An 18,568-nucleotide genomic window follows, 5' to 3' on the forward strand; every position below is an offset into this window, starting at 1 on the left:
TACTCCCGCTGAGAGACGCGTGAAAACGGTGGGAAACGGGGTTTTTGCGGCGGGACGTGGAATTGCGGAGGGCCGCGGGTAAACGGAGTTGCGGCGAGACGTGGAATTGCGGAGGGCCGCGGGAAACAGAGTTGCGGCGAGACGTGGAATTGCGGAGGGCCGCGGGTAAACGGAGTTGCGGCGGGACGTGGAATTGCGGAGGGCCGCGGGTAAACGGAGTTGCGGCGAGACGTGGAATTGCGGAGGGCCGCGGGAAATAGAGTTGCGGCGAGACGTGGAATTGCGGAGGGCCGCGGGAAATAGAGTTGCGGCGAGACGTGGAATTGCGGAGGGCCGCGGGAAACAGAGTTGCGGCGGGACGTGGAATTGCGGAGGGCCGCGGGAAACAGAGTTGCGGCGAGACGTGGAATTGCGGAGGGCCGCGGGTAAACGGAGTTGCGGCGGGACGTGGAATTGCGGAGGGCCGCGGGTAAACGGAGTTGCGGCGAGACGTGGAATTGCGGAGGGCCGCGGGAAATAGAGTTGCGGCGAGACGTGGAATTGCGGAGGGCCGCGGGAAATAGAGTTGCGGCGGGACGTGGAATTGCGGAGGGCCGCGGGAAATAAAGTTGCGGCGGGACGTGGAATTGCGGAGGGCCGCGGGAAATTGACGTGATCACGGTGCGATGCGGGACATCCGAGATCGAGTTGCTATGGGAGACCAGAGGCATCAGTGGACAACGGCAGCCGACCCTCACCGTGTGGCAAGTCGGCACAGAGCAGAGGGGCGGACATCAGGACCCTGCAGCCTGTCTGACGTAACCATGGAGGCAGCGGCGGCTGTGCTGCTTCTCTTTGTCATTCTTTTTATAAGAGGTTTATCTTGCAGTGCAAAAAAGACTATTCGTCCCCAGATCGGTGTTATAACTATGTTTCTGGATAACATTCCGTGGGGTTGCCTCAGTCTACGGACTATTAATGACGATTTAGCTCTATTGCAGGGCAGGAGTGCAGAGACGCGGATTACACTGCCAAATGACCACCGGCAGGCTCGTTCACAAACAGCTTCTAGGATTGCAGCCGGCACTGCCTGTAGCCGTATAGCAGACGTTACACTCTCTTTCCTAACTAGTAATCATGTGTCTTATCCATTTGTGGTGAATGGTCAGTGGCAAAAAGAAAAGGGGGAGAGTAAGGGGCGGCAAAGACAGAAACGGTACCAGGAGGATGCCACTGACACTGACAGCACGGGTAATAGGAGTAGTATAAGTGACATAGGTGCAGGGCGGCGGCAGGCACTGCCGCGCTGTGGGGCGCTCTGCCTGCTGCTTGCCCTCACCTGCCTGTGCACTGCTGCCGACAGTGCTAGAGCAAAATGTGAAGACTGCTCAGACGGCAGTGATGAGAGTGCTTGTGTGAAGAAGACGTGTGCTGAATCTGACTTTGTGTGCAACAGTGGTCAGTGTGTGCCAAACAGATGGCAGTGTGATGGGGATCCGGACTGTGAAAATGGGTCTGATGAGATTGCTGATCTGTGTTATACGAGAACATGCCAGGTAAATGAAATCAGCTGTGGTCCTCAGTCAACCCAGTGTATCCTGGTGTCCTGGAAATGTGATGGTGAAAAAGACTGTAACAGAGATCCTGATTGCAAGGATGGAAGTGATGAAATCAACTGCCCTTCTCAGACCTGCAGGCCAGACCAGTTCAGATGTGAAGATGGGAACTGTGTCCATGGGAGTAGGCAGTGCAGTGGTGTGAGAGACTGTCTGGATGGCACTGATGAAGCAAACTGTAACGATGTTATTCAGTGCTCTGGACCTGGCAAATTCAAGTGCAGAAGTGGAGAATGCATAGATATCAACAAAGTGTGTAACCAGCAGAGAGACTGCAAGGACTGGGGTGCTGAGCCCCTGAAGGAATGCAACATACATGAATGTGACTGTCCAGCTGGGTTTGAGTTTGTAGACGAGAAACTGTGGAGATATTGATGAATGTCAAAACCCTGGTATCTGTAGTCAAATCTGTATCAACCTGAAAGGTGGCTACAAATGTGAACGTAGCCGTGGCTATCAGGTGAATCCTGCTACAGGAACCGGGAAAGGGCCATACTGGTACAAAAACACAAATAACACCTGTGATTACAATGACGCTGCTAAGCAGGGTTTAGGGGTTTGTAGCATGGAGACAAGGGGTAACAACTACAGTGTTTGGAACAATTGTGCAGCTTTGGCCTTACCTCCTGATGTGCTTCTGATTTGTGGGGATGGGGCCTGGCAAGGTATCCCTGCAAATGCTATCAGATGTCCATGTTACTTAGATAAACTCATTGTATTTGCTCCTAGCTTGTTACAGTTGCGTGAGATCACCAGACATAAATGGGCATTGCTTGCATCGGATTGCAATGATAATGTTGAATTGTGTGGGGTTGCAGCTAGAGCGGCATTAGCAATTTCAGTGCCTGGAGTGGCATCTGCGGCCGCACGTAACAACTTAGAAAAATTGGTATGCTGGGCCGAGAGGCAAGCCTATGCCACGACAGAGATACTTGAGGAGATGTTACCAGATCAAAATAGTCTGCGACATCTGCTTTTACAGGATCAAGCTGCTATTGACATCTTGCTTTTGGCTCAAAGGAATGGGTGTGAGGACTTTAAGGGAATGTACTGTTTAAACCTTTCTGATCATAATGAGTCAATTCACAAATCCATTACTTTCCTGAAAGAGCATATTAGAAAGATTCAGTATGGTATCAATCCTTTCAATCAATGGTTCACTGACTTGTTTGAAACAAGGTGTAGATGGTTGCTGGGTTTAGTCACAAGGGGATTAAGGATTTGGTTTATGGTGGTGATAATCATCGTTGTGTGTTGTAAGTATAGCTAAAGAGTCACTTGTAAAACTGCTGTGTCGGGCTTGGTTTGCTCAAAAGAAGAAGGGGGAATTGTTGAGGGATTTCTTGAAACAGCAAAAATCCCATGGCTTGCTGTAGCTGAGCAAACCAAGCTACCAGGGCAACTATGAGAAGTTCCCATGACAGTGTTCCCACATCGCCCAATTGAGGAAGTCAGAAAAATATTGTTACCAGTAGCTGGCTTCAAGGACAAGGTCTATGTGACTGCTAATCACAAAGGGGTTGTTTTCTTGCAGGTGGGGTTGTTTTCTTGCAGTTGTTTGTCTGAGTGCTTTTGACCAATAATCTTGTGTGAAACACTGTCCACCCCTGTTAAGTTCTCTATAAAAGTTAGGCTATTCGGGCAATAAAATGGAGTATGATCTGACCCTACTGTGTGTCTGTCGTGCTTTCGGCCGTGCTTCCTGCAACAATTTACAGTAACACAACAAAGCAGGCATCTAAACAACATGCACACAAATATTCCTAACACTACTAATGTGATTAGAGCAATGAACACTTGTTCCCACCATTGGAAGTTGGGCAACCAGGCGGTTAACTTATTCCATATTTCACTAAAACTCCATGAAAGATCATCTTTACTGATCTCATGTAGGACCCTTGTCTGCTTCCATATTTCTTCCAGGTCGGTAGAGATCCTTCCACTCTGATCTACATACATACAACAACTTGTATTTATTACTGTACAGACTCCCCCTTGAGCGGCCAGTAACAAGTCTAGGGCCATCCGATTTTGTAATACTACCTGTGATAAACTAGATATCTCTTCTTGTTGAGCCTTTATAGCATCCAGAGTTGTGTTTTCTAACTTCTCTATAATTGCAGAAATATTAACTATCGCCTTTTCCAATTCATTCACTCCTAACCATGGGATAAACCATCGAACAAAACTATGAAAAGCGGTGTGTCTCTCTATCAATGGATTGTTAATTTTTCGTCTAATTCTCCAGATATGATTTCTCAAGTAACCTCGAGGCACTACATCATGTACTGTCATACTGGGGACTACTGCTCCAAGAGTGCAAGTTCCCTTCCAGTTCTCGGGCAAGACCTTACGGGCTGTATCATTGCATAGCCAATACCACCCTTTTCCTTCTGGAACTGGCCAGCTGGTTGAATTTGCCCAACTGCTAGTTGTACTAATATCAATTGTTTGATTACAAGATGTCTGATTTCCCACATAAGTAGTACCCGTATTTATACAATCCTGTTTTCCCATACCCTTAGGCGGGTTACACCTTTGTACACATACATAGTAAGATTCCAATGGCACGAAGCTACCAACTTCTCGTTCCAAAACTTCTTCATATTTTTGACTCCAAGTTGTGTTTTCCCACAAATTCGTCCAAGGTAAGTTTGCAGGCAAGGGAATCCTGATTAACAATACACCCTTATTCCCATGCTGTGGCAGATGGGTGCATACCCAACAGTTTGTCTTATTAATCACTTGAGATACAGTTTGTATTAAGGTCAGGTGTAAGTTCTCATCCCAAACTGCCCTTCCCAAATCTGACAACCATACCCCCACAATCATTAGGATCTGGAAAAACGCAATTTTGCTGGTCCAATTGGGGTCGTGGTCCATATCCTCGCCGGGGCCTTTTTCACCTTTGAATCGTGGATCCAAGCTGCTTGCTCCTTAATCTTAATGGCGGTGCGTGTTGTCAGTAATACCTGGTATGGTCCCGTCCACTTTCCTTCCGTTTTTCCTCTAGGGGTTGTCCTGAAAAAGTCTTTATATATATAATCCCTGAGCTTAAAAGGGTGGATTGGTTGATCCAACCGTCTAGCCCAGGTCCTGACAACAAATTTATGTACTTTATTTAATTATTTCTGAAGTTCAGTTATATATGCATATAAATATTCTAATCCTAACTGCGTTCGATCCTCTCCACTAAATAGAAATGGATACGACCTTCCATATAAGATTTCAAAGGGACTCAAATTCCCTTTTATTCTAGGTTTAACTCAAATTCTAAGTAATGCTAAAGGGAGGGATTGAGGTCATGACAAATTAGATTCTTGTCCGATTTTAGCTATTTGTTGTTTAATTAAATGTTTCATTTTTTCTACCTGTCCACTTGCCTGCGGTCTATAAAGAGTATGCAGTTGTCTTTAGAATATCTTTAGAATCTTACTTATCTGTTGTACCACTTGCACACAAAAATGTGAAACTCTATCAGAAGACATTGCTACTAGAATCCCAAAGCATGGTATTATTTCATTTAACAAGACTTTAACGACTTCTTCTTGCTTTGTTTGTTCGACAGGGAAAGGCTTCAGGCCTTCCTGAAATCATGTCAGTCAGAACCAGTGAATAACAATACCCCCCTTTTCTAGGGAGTTCTGAAAAATCAATTTGCCACAGTTGCCCCGAATAATTTCCTTTACTGATTATTCCAAATTTTATTCTATTCTTGGTATTGGGGTTATTGTGTAAGCAAATGCTACATTGTTGAGTTACTTGTTTTATTGTTGTATATAAATTTTGTTCCACTAATGTCTGACTCAGGCTCTTATGCAATGTGTCAGCTCCCCGATGTGTTTTATTGTGTTCTGTAAGAACTATGGGCCATATCAAATTAGAGGGTATTATTACACAGTTATCTTTTAAATATACTCATCTATCTGGTTTCATTTTACCTTTCAAATCTTCAATTAATTTTAAGTCTTCTTTTGTATAATTTGGCTTTTTGGTTCATATATATAGTTTGGATTTTACCGTCTGGTATTAAAGACAATGCCTTCACCTCAGTTATTTCAGCTGCCTGTTTAGCCTCCTGATCTGCCAATCGATTTCCAATTTCAAAATCAGAGTTTCCCTTTTGGTGTCCTTGGCAATGCATCATAGCTACCTTTTCTGATTGTTTTACAGCCTGTAACAATTTTAAAATTTCTTCAGCATGTTTTCTTTTTGTTTTCCCTGAGCAGTCAGCAATCCACGTTCTTTCCATATCGCTCCATGAGCATGTACCACGCCGAATGCATATTTAGAGTCTGTCCAAATACTTATTTTCCTTCCTGCTGCTAGTTCCAGTGCTCGTGTAAGAGCAATTATCTCTGCTTTCTGGGCGGATGTCCCAGGGGGTAATGGTTTAGACTCGATTACCTGTTGAGCAGTTGTAACAGCATATCCTGCCTTACGTTGTCCTTGTTTTACAAAGCTGCTCCCATCAGTATACCAAGATTCGTCAGCATCTTCTAAAGGTTCTTCCTTAAGATTGGGTCGACTAGAATACACAGTCTCTATTGTTTCTATACAATCATGAGTTATAGGTTCATCCAGAGTTCCGCTAAGGAAAGAAGCTGGATTTACGACGTTAGTGACCACAATTTCCACATCATCTAGTTCTACTAATATTGCTTGATATTTTAAAATCATCAATTCTTGTTTAAAGACTTTTTGTGCTTCTCCAGTCCAGACTAACTTTGACTGGTTAATCTTTATCAATTCACATAGAGGCTTTACCAATCGTCCATAATTATAAATCCAAAGGCGACACCAACCTGTCATTCCTAAAAAGGTTTGTAGCTCCTTTACCGTTTGAGGTTCTGGAGTCCGGCAAATGACTTCCTTATGTTCAGTTCCTAGTTCTCGTTGTCCTCCCGAAATTTCAAATCCCAGATAGGTCACACTTTGTTGAGCCAGCTGGACTTTCTGTCAAGAGACTTGATATCCATTTTAAACCCAGAAAATTAAGAAAACTTATAATCCATTGAATACAGCTCCCTTTAGTCTCGGTAGCTATTAAGAGATCATCTACATATTGTAACAAAGCACCTTCAGTGTCCGGAGGCATCCATGTTTCGAGTTCCCTTGCTAATTGGTTTCCAAAAATAGTGGGGCTATTCTTGAATCCTTGAGGTAGTAATGTCCACGTAAGCTGCGTCTTTTCTGCCTGAATTGGGATTTTCCCATTCAAAGGCAAATAGGTTTTGGCTTTCTGTGGCTAAGCCTAGGCAGAAGAAGGCGTCTTTTAAATCCAGTACGGTAAACCAGACTTGACTATTCTTTAATTTAGTCGGCAAAGTATAAGGGTTTGCCACTACTGGATGTATATCCTCAGTGATCTTATTTATGGCCCTCAGATCCTGAACTAGCCTATATCTTTTCCCATCTGCCTTTTTAATTGGCAATATGGGTGTATTGTATTCTGATTCGCATTCAATCAATAATCCATACTGTATAAATCTATCAATTATCTCTTTAATTCCTTTCCTATCTTCTATCCTCAAAGGATATTACTTAACCTTAACGGGTTTCTCTCCTGGCTTTAATTTAATAATTATTAAGGTCACATTTTTGCTCTTCCAGGGACTTCGGTAGCCCAAACTCCTGGACATATTGATCTGTGATCTCTAAAGGTATTTCACTTTTAGGGTCAGTTTGTATTAGTGCCAAGCTTAACACATTTATTAGTTGTTCTCCTCCTATTCTTAATTTCATTTTCCCTTTTTCAACGACAATTTCTGCTCCTAATTGCTCTAATAAATCTCTACCTAAGAGTACCCATGAGGAGTTAGGCGTATATAAAAGTCTGTGTATGCCCCATTGTTTCCCTAACTTGTACTTCAAAGGTTCACAAAAATAAGCCTTTTCGGTTACACCTTGTCCTGGTTTCAGTTAGAATAGAGTTAATTTTCTTCCTAGTAGCTGGTATTATTATTATGTCTTATTAAACTGTCTTTATCTCAACTCACGGGCTTCACTTTCCATTTCTCTCCCCCGTCTCAGAGAGGGAGGGGGAGGGTGAGCGAACGGCTGCGTGGTGTTTAGCTGCCAGCCGGGTTAAACCACAACACACCTTTTACCCTAACATAATAATTCTGTGAAGGCATTAATGCTTGATTTAGAACTGAATACGTTGTCCCATATCAATAAGAAATTTCACTTCCATTCCTCCCCTAGCTTCATTATAATCAGTGGAGGATCCGCTAGGGTAAATTCCCCAGGTCCCCGTTATTCCTGTTGAAATCAGGGACCAATGATTACCCTAGAAAAAGGCTAGTCAATTTGTCCTCCGAAGCCAGGTCCAAACCGTTTTGTTTTATTTATTTATTTATTTATTTTCATTACATTTCAGAGTTGGTCCAAAAATTCCATAGGGGTTTCTTTTAGACCTTGTTGGAAGCATATTCTCAATTCCCAATTCATCCAGATTTTAGTATTTACTTAGCCGTTCATAATTTTAGGGATGATTAGGGTCTCAGTGGGGTCGGTCAGGGGAATGCAGTTGTCCACAGTTCCCTGAGCGGTCCCATCGGTAATCTGAGCTCGCACATGAACTCAGGTTGTTTTAAGAGTTAACTGCTTTTCTGTTTCCATAACAACTCTCTCTCGGACCCATCATGATCCATTTGCCCCAAAGGGCTAACACCCATGATTTTAAGATCTCTGCCTAGAGCAGAGGCAGAACTATTAACATTCCTACATCCTCTTTCCCTGCTCATTCAACTTCAAACACCTTTAACACTTTCAACAACCCTTTTAACACTTCCTTTATCTTTCTCCAGCCTGTACTTCTCTAATGCCAACATCAAAGGCTCAGTCAGGGGCCAACTTAATTCCGTACCTTTTCCCACCAAGATGCTGAAACAACATCAGTATACAACATTTCATCCTATTCTCCTTCTCAAAACCAACATTAACTGTAGCAAAACATTAGAGTTTAAAGTTCCATTTAGGGGCCACTTTTCTCCACATTCCAGCTTATAAAGCGGCCACCATTGATTACAATATTTTATCAATGTTTTCCTGTTCACACTTCCACCGGCAGATCCTCCAATATCCTTCCAGTGACTCAAAACACATCCTAACGCACTTTTCTTTAAAATTTCACTGCTTACTCGCCCCCCCATTTTCCAGTTTACACTTTCAGAATACACGTGTTACTTACAAAAGCGTATCACAAAAACGTATCACTCACAAAATTACAGGCACGCAATATCTTTCAGTAGCGATGTCACAAAGCTACTATTACCAGCAATATTGCTAAAATCACAATAACAATAGTCAGAGTCAAATTCCACATGCGATAAGTCAGAAAACCGAACTGTGTAACACCATAACGATATCTTTCTTATAACAATGCCACGAACCTACTATTACCACCAGAAAAATAGCCAAAATCACAGTAACAATAACCAGAGTTAAATACCATACTCCATGAGTCAGAAAACCGAAATAAACAACACAATTCCAGATGGACCTTAAAGCGAGCTCTTTCCTTAAGGTCCCCAAATATACTTATGGTGCTTACCACAAAGTATATACCAAACACTGCCTCGCAGAAGATCACCTTCTGACTTACAGACAGTTCCAGATACAGATGGACCTCAAGGTCCCCAAATATACTTGTGGTACTAACCACAAAGTATATACCAAACACTGTCCTGCAGAAGTCACCTTCCGACTTACTGGACAGTCCCAGATGACCGGTCTACCAGAAAACCAAACCAGAATAAAGAATATACTCACTTACAATGATGGGGTCCTTGTCTGCCTCCGCAGTGATCCGGTGAGTCGAGGAGTCCCTCCGGGAAATCCCGGGGGTACCCTAGGGAGTCCTGTCCCCAGCGGGTCCTGCGGACCGGCAGAGAGGTAGTCCCATCTGGGGTGCCAGATTGATTCAAAGATCGAAGCCGAAATTCCTTTAAGTGGTATATTCTTTATTGCAGCGCTGGATGCACGGGGGATCTCTCCACCTATCGTGCATACCCAAAGCAAAAAGCAGTCTTGAATTTATACAATCAATCTATCAATATTCTACAAGCACCTATACATATGCATTACCTATCCCCGCCTTCCCTCGCTTCTCATGCTAATTAGCCTTTTGGCACCTTGCGCCTGCGTAGAGCCTTCCAAGAATTGTGGGCAGGGGTCTTTGGGACGTGGGCAGGGGTCTTTGGGAGGAAGACCCCGAGTCTTCCTCACAGTGTACTTTTCACCTTTGGTCAGGAATCTGCTGAATTGGCACGTTTCTTAATTGCGAGAGCTGGTTGTTGCCAATTCTTCCGTTTGTTGTATCTTTATAATGAATTCCAATGTCCAATTTTGAGATTTATAGTCCTTCCATTTGTTTCTCTGTCCGTCTGCCGCTTCCTTATCATGAGTTCCAGTGTCTTGTTTCGAGATATACAGTCCATGTCTGGGGATTGTCCTTGCCTCCCCAATACCTCCCCAATACCTCCTTAATCACATGTGTGTGTGTGTGCAGCACTGAATAAACATACCTGATTTATAACCCTTCCCAAGTTATAGATTCTGATTTCCACAAGTCAATTTGGCAAGCCAGGCAGGAGACACTCTGCTTGGCTAGGGAATTGACTGTGGAGCGGACGCCCCCAGGCGCTCCCCGAGTATTTTCCTCGGAAGAGCCTCTACTCCCAGCCACTCACTGTGGGAGTAGACAACGACCTCCTGAAGCTACAGCCAAACGGCATGTTTAACAAAGGGGGCCAGGAACTCGTAGGGGACACACAAGCTTGGCCGGGGCTGTTGGTAAACCGCACAGAGACGTCTGACGTACAGCATAGTCCCCGTATGGGAGGAAGGTACCTTACAGGCTGACCGACAGAGCAGTCAAGGGGATTTGCTGACCAAGAGAGCGGCCGCTAGCAATCTTGGGAGTAGATCGAGCAAATCCGAGGTTACCGCTGCATCCCAGTATTGGGAGCCAGGACAGATCTGCAAACCTGCTAATGACTAGGAGAATGACTATGAGCAGGAGAAGGGTAAGCAGGCCCCTCACAATTGTGACAAGGTTACCTGGGTAATATTTGCAGCTGCTGGAGGGATATTAACTGGAGTGGTAATAATTGTGTCTTATTTGTAACTGTCGGGGTATCTCGTGTTGAAAGCATTTGTGTGTGTTTGAGACAAAATATTGTTGTGAAGTGAGTTACTCCAGGAGGAACATGGCCAGAGATAAAACAATAACCAGACTCGTTTGTATCAAGTGATATATTCTTGTGGTATGAATGAGAAGTGCAAAGGGCCTCTTTGTGCGATTGCGTGATTGTGCTGTGTGTTAGACGCAGCATCACTGCAAAGCGACTGCGGAGTTTTGATCTGCGGTTCCGTATTCTCCGTGAGGGGAACGTCCAGAGATGAACAAAGCACATGACAGATCAAAAAGAAGTCCTGTTTTATCCAAGTGTTGACTGGTGGTGCCCAATACATGGGCCCGGCGATGTATCTTGTAATCCTATTTTTGTTCCTAAATGTTTTGAGTGTGACAAGGAGGAAGGTAGGAGCATTATCTAAGTAACAGTCTAGAAGTTTTGGTATATTTGCTGTGGTGTTTGGTCAGTTTCCCAAGTATTGGGGGGGAGGGGGGGGGGAAACGGGACACGACACTGCCTGATCATCAAATTGGCAGAACAGAGAGAGTAACTCCTTCAGTGGTTCAGGCTCGAGTCCTGGGAATATTTGAATGAGGGGGGGAACTTGGTAAGAAGAGGAGAGCGAATTTATTTAGGAGGAGCATATTTAATACCCGGCGGACAGAAAGCGGCCTTAGATGGGGAACAACCTATCCCCAATACCTTTTAAACCCCAATATTGGTGGAAATGGAGGAGTGATTCCTTGTTTTGTGTGTGGGCTTACTAACAAAGGACATGAAAAAAATGGCACTCAGGTTAGGTCTTGTTGAAATGTAAAGCTTGTGAAAAAAGGTGATATTGCTTGTCTAGAAGACAGAAAGCTAAGTGTCCCAAATGTTATCCCAAAATTCCCGTGGATTTATGATTGGGACAGGGCCCATCAAGAATCTGAAATAGTGAAGTTTGTATGTGGAAAGACGAGTATAATCTCAGAGAATTTGGACGTTTCAGAAGAAGACTGAGAAGGAGGGGAGAGGGGGGATAGGAAATCAAGGAAATGGGTAATACCCAGAAAAAAGATGTTTTAAAGAAAAGCCCCCTTAGGTGCATACTGGCACATTGGAAGGGTACTGTCAGAACTGGGGGCATAGAAAGCAAGAGGACTCTCATTAAGTATTGCAATCAGTGGTGGCCACTATATAAGCTTGAGGATGGAGCTAAATGGCCACTTTACAGATCAATCGACTATAACACTATCTTGCAACTACTGTTGTTTTTGAGGAGAGAAGGAAAATGGAATTAAATGTTGTATACTGATATGTTGTTTCAGCATCCTAGAGGGAAAAAGGTATGAAATTAAGCTGGCCCCTGACTGAGCCTTTAGTTAAAGTACAGGCTGGAGAAAGATAAAGGAAGTGTTAAAAGGGTTGTTGAAGGTGTTAAAGATGTGGCATGTAGTTTCTGACAGAGCTGTTTGAAGTTGAATGAGCAGGGAAAGAGGATGTAGGAATGTTAGTAGTTCCAGGGTTAAGGCAGAGACCTCAAAATCACGGGTGTGAGCCCTCTGGGACAGAGGGATTGTGATGAGCCTGAGAGAGTTGTCATGGATTTTAGGTTGGATATGGGAGCTTCCCTGTGTTAATCCAAAAATTGATTCTGGGAAACTGCTGAGTCTGTAAATGTAATAGGAGCAACTGACCAACAGGAAAAGTGTGGGTTTTTTTGTTTGTTTGTTTTTTCAATGTTTGAAAATTAAATTGGGAAAAATGATTGGAATACATCAATTTTTATACTTGCCCAATTTGCCAAGGTCCTTATTAGGAAGGGACTTGCTGGAAAAAATGGATGCAAAAAATTCTTTTGAACTCTGTCGTGGTTTTGGCCCTTCTTCCTGCAACATGGTAAAAACATCAGCCCAAAAGGCTGAAATCATCGCCTTCATAAGAGCTTTTCAACTGGCAAAAGGGAAAAGAATTAATATTTGGACAGATTTGAAATATGCCTTTGTTGCGGTGCATGCACATAGGGCAATTTGAAAGGAGAGGCCTCTTATCAGCCTCAGTACTGGGCACTACAGTACAAAAAGGACATTAAACTGTTGGAGAGTGTCCAGAGGAGGGCGACAAAGATAGTGAAGGGCCTACAGGTGAAGGACTGACCTTGGGTGGTTGGTCATCTGGCATATTCTGGTGGTCTTTTAAGGCCAGAAGTCTTCCTTGCTGCTTATCTTCTGGCCTTTCCTCTCTTCAACAGACTTCAGCAGTCAAGCCAGTTCTTGCTGGTTACATTATCTATGCATACAGTCTTTTACTCCTTTATCTTTGAGTGGTTAACATACAATTGCGCTAGCTAAGACCTAGGAATCAACATTCTTTATCTTGTTCCCTGTCTGAATATTTGCAACAACATATAGTTTTGGGCAAGCAACGAGAACAAATCAATAAGAATGTTCTAGGCACTAAATGTTTTATTAGCCTCCCAACAGGGAGTATGCACATTAATAAATATTAGTTCCTGTATGTATGTAAATAAGGCAGGACAAACTGAGACAGATGTCAAAAATATTTGAGAAAAGACCAAGATCTTACATAATGTAGTTCAAGGTGACACCTCGTGTGGTTTTTAAGAATTATGGAACAAAATGACCTCTTGGCTCCCCAACTTTTCTTGCCTTAAGCAACTGTTTATAGGAATACTGACCTTGCTTTTACTTGTATTCTTAACCTGTATATTGGTACAGCGTACATTTTGTTGCTGTAGGAAAGGACTAGATAATTATGAAACCTGTAAGTATAACTGAATCAAGCACCAAATAGAACCATAGAATCATAGAATATCCCAAGTTGGAAGGGACCCATAAGGATCATCAAGTCCAACTCCTGGCACCACACAGGTCTACCCAAAATTTTAGACCATGTGGGAAAGTGCACGCTCCAAACGCTTCTTAAATTCAGACAGGCTTGGTGCAGTGACTACTTCACTGGGGAGCCTGTTCCAGTGTGCGACCACCCTCTCGGTGAAGAACCTCTTCCTGATGTCTTCCTAGCCTAAACCTCTCCTGCCTCAGCTTGACATCATTCCCGCAGGTCCTATTACTGGTGACTAAGGAGAATAGATCAGCACCTGCCCCTCCACTCCCCCTTGCAAGGAAGCTGTAGACTGTGATGAGGTCTCCCCTCAGTCTCTTCTCCAGGCTAAACAGGCCAAGTGACCTCAGCTGCTCATCATATGTCTTCCCCTCTAGGCCCTTCACCATCTTCTTTGCCCTCCTCTGGACACTCTCCAATAGTTTAATGTCCCTCTTGTACTGTGGTGCCCAGAACTGCACGCAGTACTCGAGGTGAGGCCGCAACAGCACAGAGTAGAGCTGGACAATCACTTCCCTCGACTGACTAGCAATGCCATGCTTGATGCACCTCAAGATATGCTGTGTTGGGTCTGTTTGGGATGGAGTCACCTTTCCCTGCAGCAGCCCACACAGTGCTGTGCTCTGCACTCGTAGCTGGAACAGCACTGATATCACTCCAGTGTTGTGTCTATTGCTGCATAGTGCTGGCACAGCATCAGGACTCCTTCCAAGCCCCCAAGAACCAGCAGGCTGAGGGTGGGAAAGTGATGGGGAGGGGACATTGCCGGGGCAGCTGACCTAAACCAACCAAAGGGATATTCCATAACACCTGATGTCACACTCAGCAATAAAAAGGGGGGCTCTCATGGGGGAGGGTGCTGTTCCTCCTGAACAACCACTATTCATTTTGAGGCCCTGCTTCCCAGGACGTGGCCAAACATCGCTCGTTGATGGGAAGTAGAGAATAACTTTTTTTTTTTTCCCCATTCTCTCTGTGCTTCCGCACGGACTTATTGTTTCTTTTGTTTCTTTTTCCTCCCCACTCCCTTTCCCGTTAATTAAACCATTCTCATCTCAAACCTCAAGCTCGTTCTTTTCTCCTCCTTCCTCTTTGAGGAGAGAGGGAGTGAGAGAGTGGTTGTGGTGGAGCTTGGCTGCCCACCCAAGTAAAACCATCACAGCCTTTTTTTTTTTTGGCTCCCAATGTGAGGCTCGAGGGTTGAGATAACAGTAAAAGAGATTAAAGTATTTACAACTAACATACTGCGAGTCACAATATTCGGTTTTCTGTTAATATTTTTCTGTGTGACTATGTTGTATGTAGTCTGTTCTCTTTTTTCCTCTACATCCGATCGGAGAACGTGTTGAAGTCTGTTTGGTTTCTTTATATTGTGCTGTAACATGCTGGCCTTCAGTTTCATCTGGTACTCAGGCCCGGCACTGTTATCATTCTGGTCTCCAGGAGATTATCTTAATGGCGCAGAAACGGTCTGTCCCCACGTGCCCAAAGACGAGCTGGCGGGGAAGAAGACCAGCCTGGCTCAACAGAGAATTGTGGCTTGAGCTTAGGAGAAAAAAGAGGGTTTATAATCTTTGGAAAAGTGGGCAGGCCACTAGGGATGTTGCGAGGCTGTGCAGGGACAAAAATAGGAAGGCCAAAGCTCATCTGGAGCTCAATCTGGCTACTGCCATTAAAGATAACAAAAAATGTTTTTATAAATACATCAACACAAAAAGGAGGACTAAGGAGAATCTCCATCCTTTACTGGATGAAGGGGGAAACTTAGTCACAAGAGATGAGAAAAAGGCGGAGGTGCTCAATGCCTTCTTCACCTCAGTCTTTAGCGGCAATACCAGTTGTTCTCTGGATACCAGTACCATGAGCTGGTAAAAGGGGATGGGGAGCAGGATGTGGCCCTCACTATCCATGAAGAAATGGTTGGTGACCTACTACGGCACTTGGATGTGCACAAATCGATGGGGCTGGATGGGATCCACCCATGGGTACTGAGAGAAGTGGCAGAGGAGCTGGCCAAGCCACTATCCATCATTTATCAACAGTCCTGGCTATCGGGGGAGGTCCCAGTTGACTGGCGGCTAGCAAACGTGACGCCCATCTACAAGAAGGGCCGGAGGACTGACCCGGGAAACTACAGGCCTGTCAGTTTGACCTCAGTGCCAGGGAAGCTCATGGAGCAGATCCTCTTGGGAGTCATCACGCAGCACTTGAAGGGCAAGCAGGTGATCAGGCCCAGTCAGCATGGGTTTATGGAAGGCAGGTCCTGCTTGACAAACCTGATCTCCTTCTATGACAAAGTGACGCGCTGGGTGGATGAGGGAAAGGCTGTGGATGTGGTCTACCTTGACTTCAGCAAGGCTTTTGACACCGTTTCCCACAGCATTCTCCTCAAGAAACTGGCTGCTCTTGGCTTGGACTGGCGCATGCTTCGTTGGGTTAGAAACTGGCTGGATAGCTGGGCCCAAAGAGTCATGGTAAATGGAGTCAAGTCCAGTTGGAGGCCAGTCACTAGTGGTGTTCCCCAGGGCTCGTTGCTGGGGCCGGTCCTCTTTAATATCTTCAGCAATGATCTGGACGAGGGCATTGAGTGCACCCTCAGTAAGTTTGCAGATGACACCAAGCTAGGTGCATGCGTCGATCTGCTTGAGGGTAGGAAGGCTCTGCAGGAGGATCTGGATAGGCTGCACCGATGGGCTGAGGTCAACTGCATGAAGTTCAACAAGGCCAAGTGCCGGGTCCTCCACCTGGGGCACAATAACCCCAAGCAGAGCTACAGGCTGGGAGATGAGTGGTTGGAGAGCTGCCAGGCAGAGAAGGACCTGGGAGTGATGGTTGATAGTCGGCTGAATATGAGCCAGCAGTGTGCTCAGGTGGCCAAGAAGGCCAACGGCATCCTGGCTTGTATCAGAAACAGTGTGGCCAGCAGGGCTAGGGAAGTGATCGTCCCCCTGTACTCGGCTCTGGTGAGGCTGCACCTCGAGTACTGTGTTCAGTTCTGGGCCCCTCACTACAAGAAGGACATCGAGGTGCTTGAGCAGGTCCAGAGAAGGGCGACAAAGCTGGTGAGGGGCCTGGAGAACAAGTCCTACGAGGAGCGGCTGAGGGAGCTGGGCTTGTTCAGCCTGGAGAAAACGAGGCTCAGGGGCAACCTTATTGCTCTTTACAGATACCTTAAAGGAGGCTTTAGCGAGGTGGGGGTTGGTCTATTCTCCCACGTGCCTGGTGACAGGACGAGGGGGAATGGGCTTAAGTTGCGCCAGGGGAGTTTTAGGTTGGATCTTAGGAAGAACTTCTTTACCAAAAGGGTTGTTAGACATTGGAACGGGCTGCCCAGGGAAGTGGTGGAGTCACCATCCCTGGAAGTCTTTAAAAGACGTTTAGATGTAGAGCTTAGGGATATGGTTTAGTGGGGACTGTTAGCGTTAGGTCAGAGGTTGGACTCGATGATCTTGAGGTCTCTTCCAACCTAGAAATTCTGTGATTCTGTTCTTCTGTGAAATATTAAGAATTACACTGCCTTCTTTATCTCCCCTAGCAGCCAATCTGTGAATAATATTGGGGGTGGTACCTTCTTCTTCTCTCCCTATGGGCTAATTGCAGCAGCCTTTGAGTATTTTGGATGTCCTTGGTCAGACGTTATCCTCCTGTTACTAGTTCTAGTGTTTGTCTTCCTCCCTAAGGTCAAACAATTTACTAAGAATATCATCCAAGGACCTGCCCTGAGACAAAGTAGTTGTGAGGGGCAAGGTGTTGGTGGGGATATGGGCAGATACCTGTCACGGTTTTCTCCTCCGATGATTCTTAACTTCACCCCTGAACAAGTGCGAAATCCAAGAAAACAGGTAGAATGTTTGAAAGACGTATGCCCTGACCCTGGCAATACTAGAGAACTCCACCAGCTTGCTACACTCTGCTGGGGTCTGGCTTATGCCTATCAATTAACACTGCCCAGCACCCTCAAGGGGATAGGGAAGTTCCTGAATTTGATGATGAGATAGCACACACTGTGACCACCCCAGAGGACCAACCATCTATGGTATCAGTCGCCCCTATAGTAAAGACAAAATTAAAGACAAAACATCGTATGATGTTTTTGTTTAGCTGTATGCTGGACATTTTGTCCAGGAGGATCCTATGGGAAACAGTATCAAAAGCTTCACTGAAGTCCAAAAAGATCACATCAGCTGGTTTCCCTTGATCGACTAGACAGGTGATCTTATCATAAAAGGAAATCAGATTTGTTAGGCAGGACCTACCCCTCATGAACCCATGTTGGCTGGGACCAATGACTGCATTGTCCCCCAGGTCTGCTTCAATAACTTCAAGGATTACATTCTCCATGATTTTACCAGGCACTGACGTGAGACTGACAGGCCTGTAATTGCTAGGGTCTTCTTTCTTACCCTTCTTGAAAACTGGCACAACATTTGCCAGCTTCCAGTCTACTGGGACCTCTCCAGATTCCCAAGATCGTTGAAAAATAATTGAGAGAGGTCCCACGATGACATCAGCCAGCTCTCTGAGCACCCTGGGGATGAAGCCCATCTGGACTCATGGACTTGTATGAATCCAGGTGGAGCAACAAATCCTGCACATGTTCAGGGTCAGTTGGGAGTTCATCATTCCCACCATCACAGTCCTCCAGATCAGGGCACCCTGGGTCCCAAAGCCCATCATCAGTGTTGAAGACGGAAGCAAAGAAGGCATTAAATATCTCTGCTTTGCCTATGTCATTGTCTGTGAGGAGACCTTCTCCACCAAGTAGCAAACATATGTTTTCTTTGGTTCTCTTTTTTTTAGATATGTGAACAGAAAAAGATCTTTTTATTGTCTCCCACAGACATGGCCAGCTTCAACTCTAGTTGGGCTTTGGCCACACGAATTTTCTCCCTACAAACACAAACAGCATCCCTGTATTCCTTCCTCGTCGCCTGATCTTACTTCCAGCAGCCGTACACTTTCTTTTTCCGCCTATGCTCCAGA

General features: G+C 45.1%; 2 protein-coding genes across 5 annotated transcripts in view; both read right to left on the reverse strand.

The window, feature by feature from the left end:
- The window catches only part of LOC101796452 (protein ARK2N), a 94,572-nt gene that overhangs the window by 56,586 nt on the left and 19,418 nt on the right, over window positions 1-18,568 (reverse strand). The gene's annotated exons all lie outside the window — the stretch shown is intronic.
- On the reverse strand, window positions 5,196-10,064 carry LOC140000593 (uncharacterized). Its single transcript, XM_072030616.1, is given in 2 exon segments — window positions 5,196-5,796; window positions 5,799-10,064. Coding segments are annotated over 2 exon segments (858 nt in total). The 5' UTR covers window positions 6,408-10,064; the 3' UTR covers window positions 5,196-5,547.

Source organism: Anas platyrhynchos, chromosome W (genome assembly GCF_047663525.1).
Source record: "Anas platyrhynchos isolate ZD024472 breed Pekin duck chromosome W, IASCAAS_PekinDuck_T2T, whole genome shotgun sequence".
Lineage (NCBI taxonomy): Eukaryota > Metazoa > Chordata > Aves > Anseriformes > Anatidae > Anas > Anas platyrhynchos.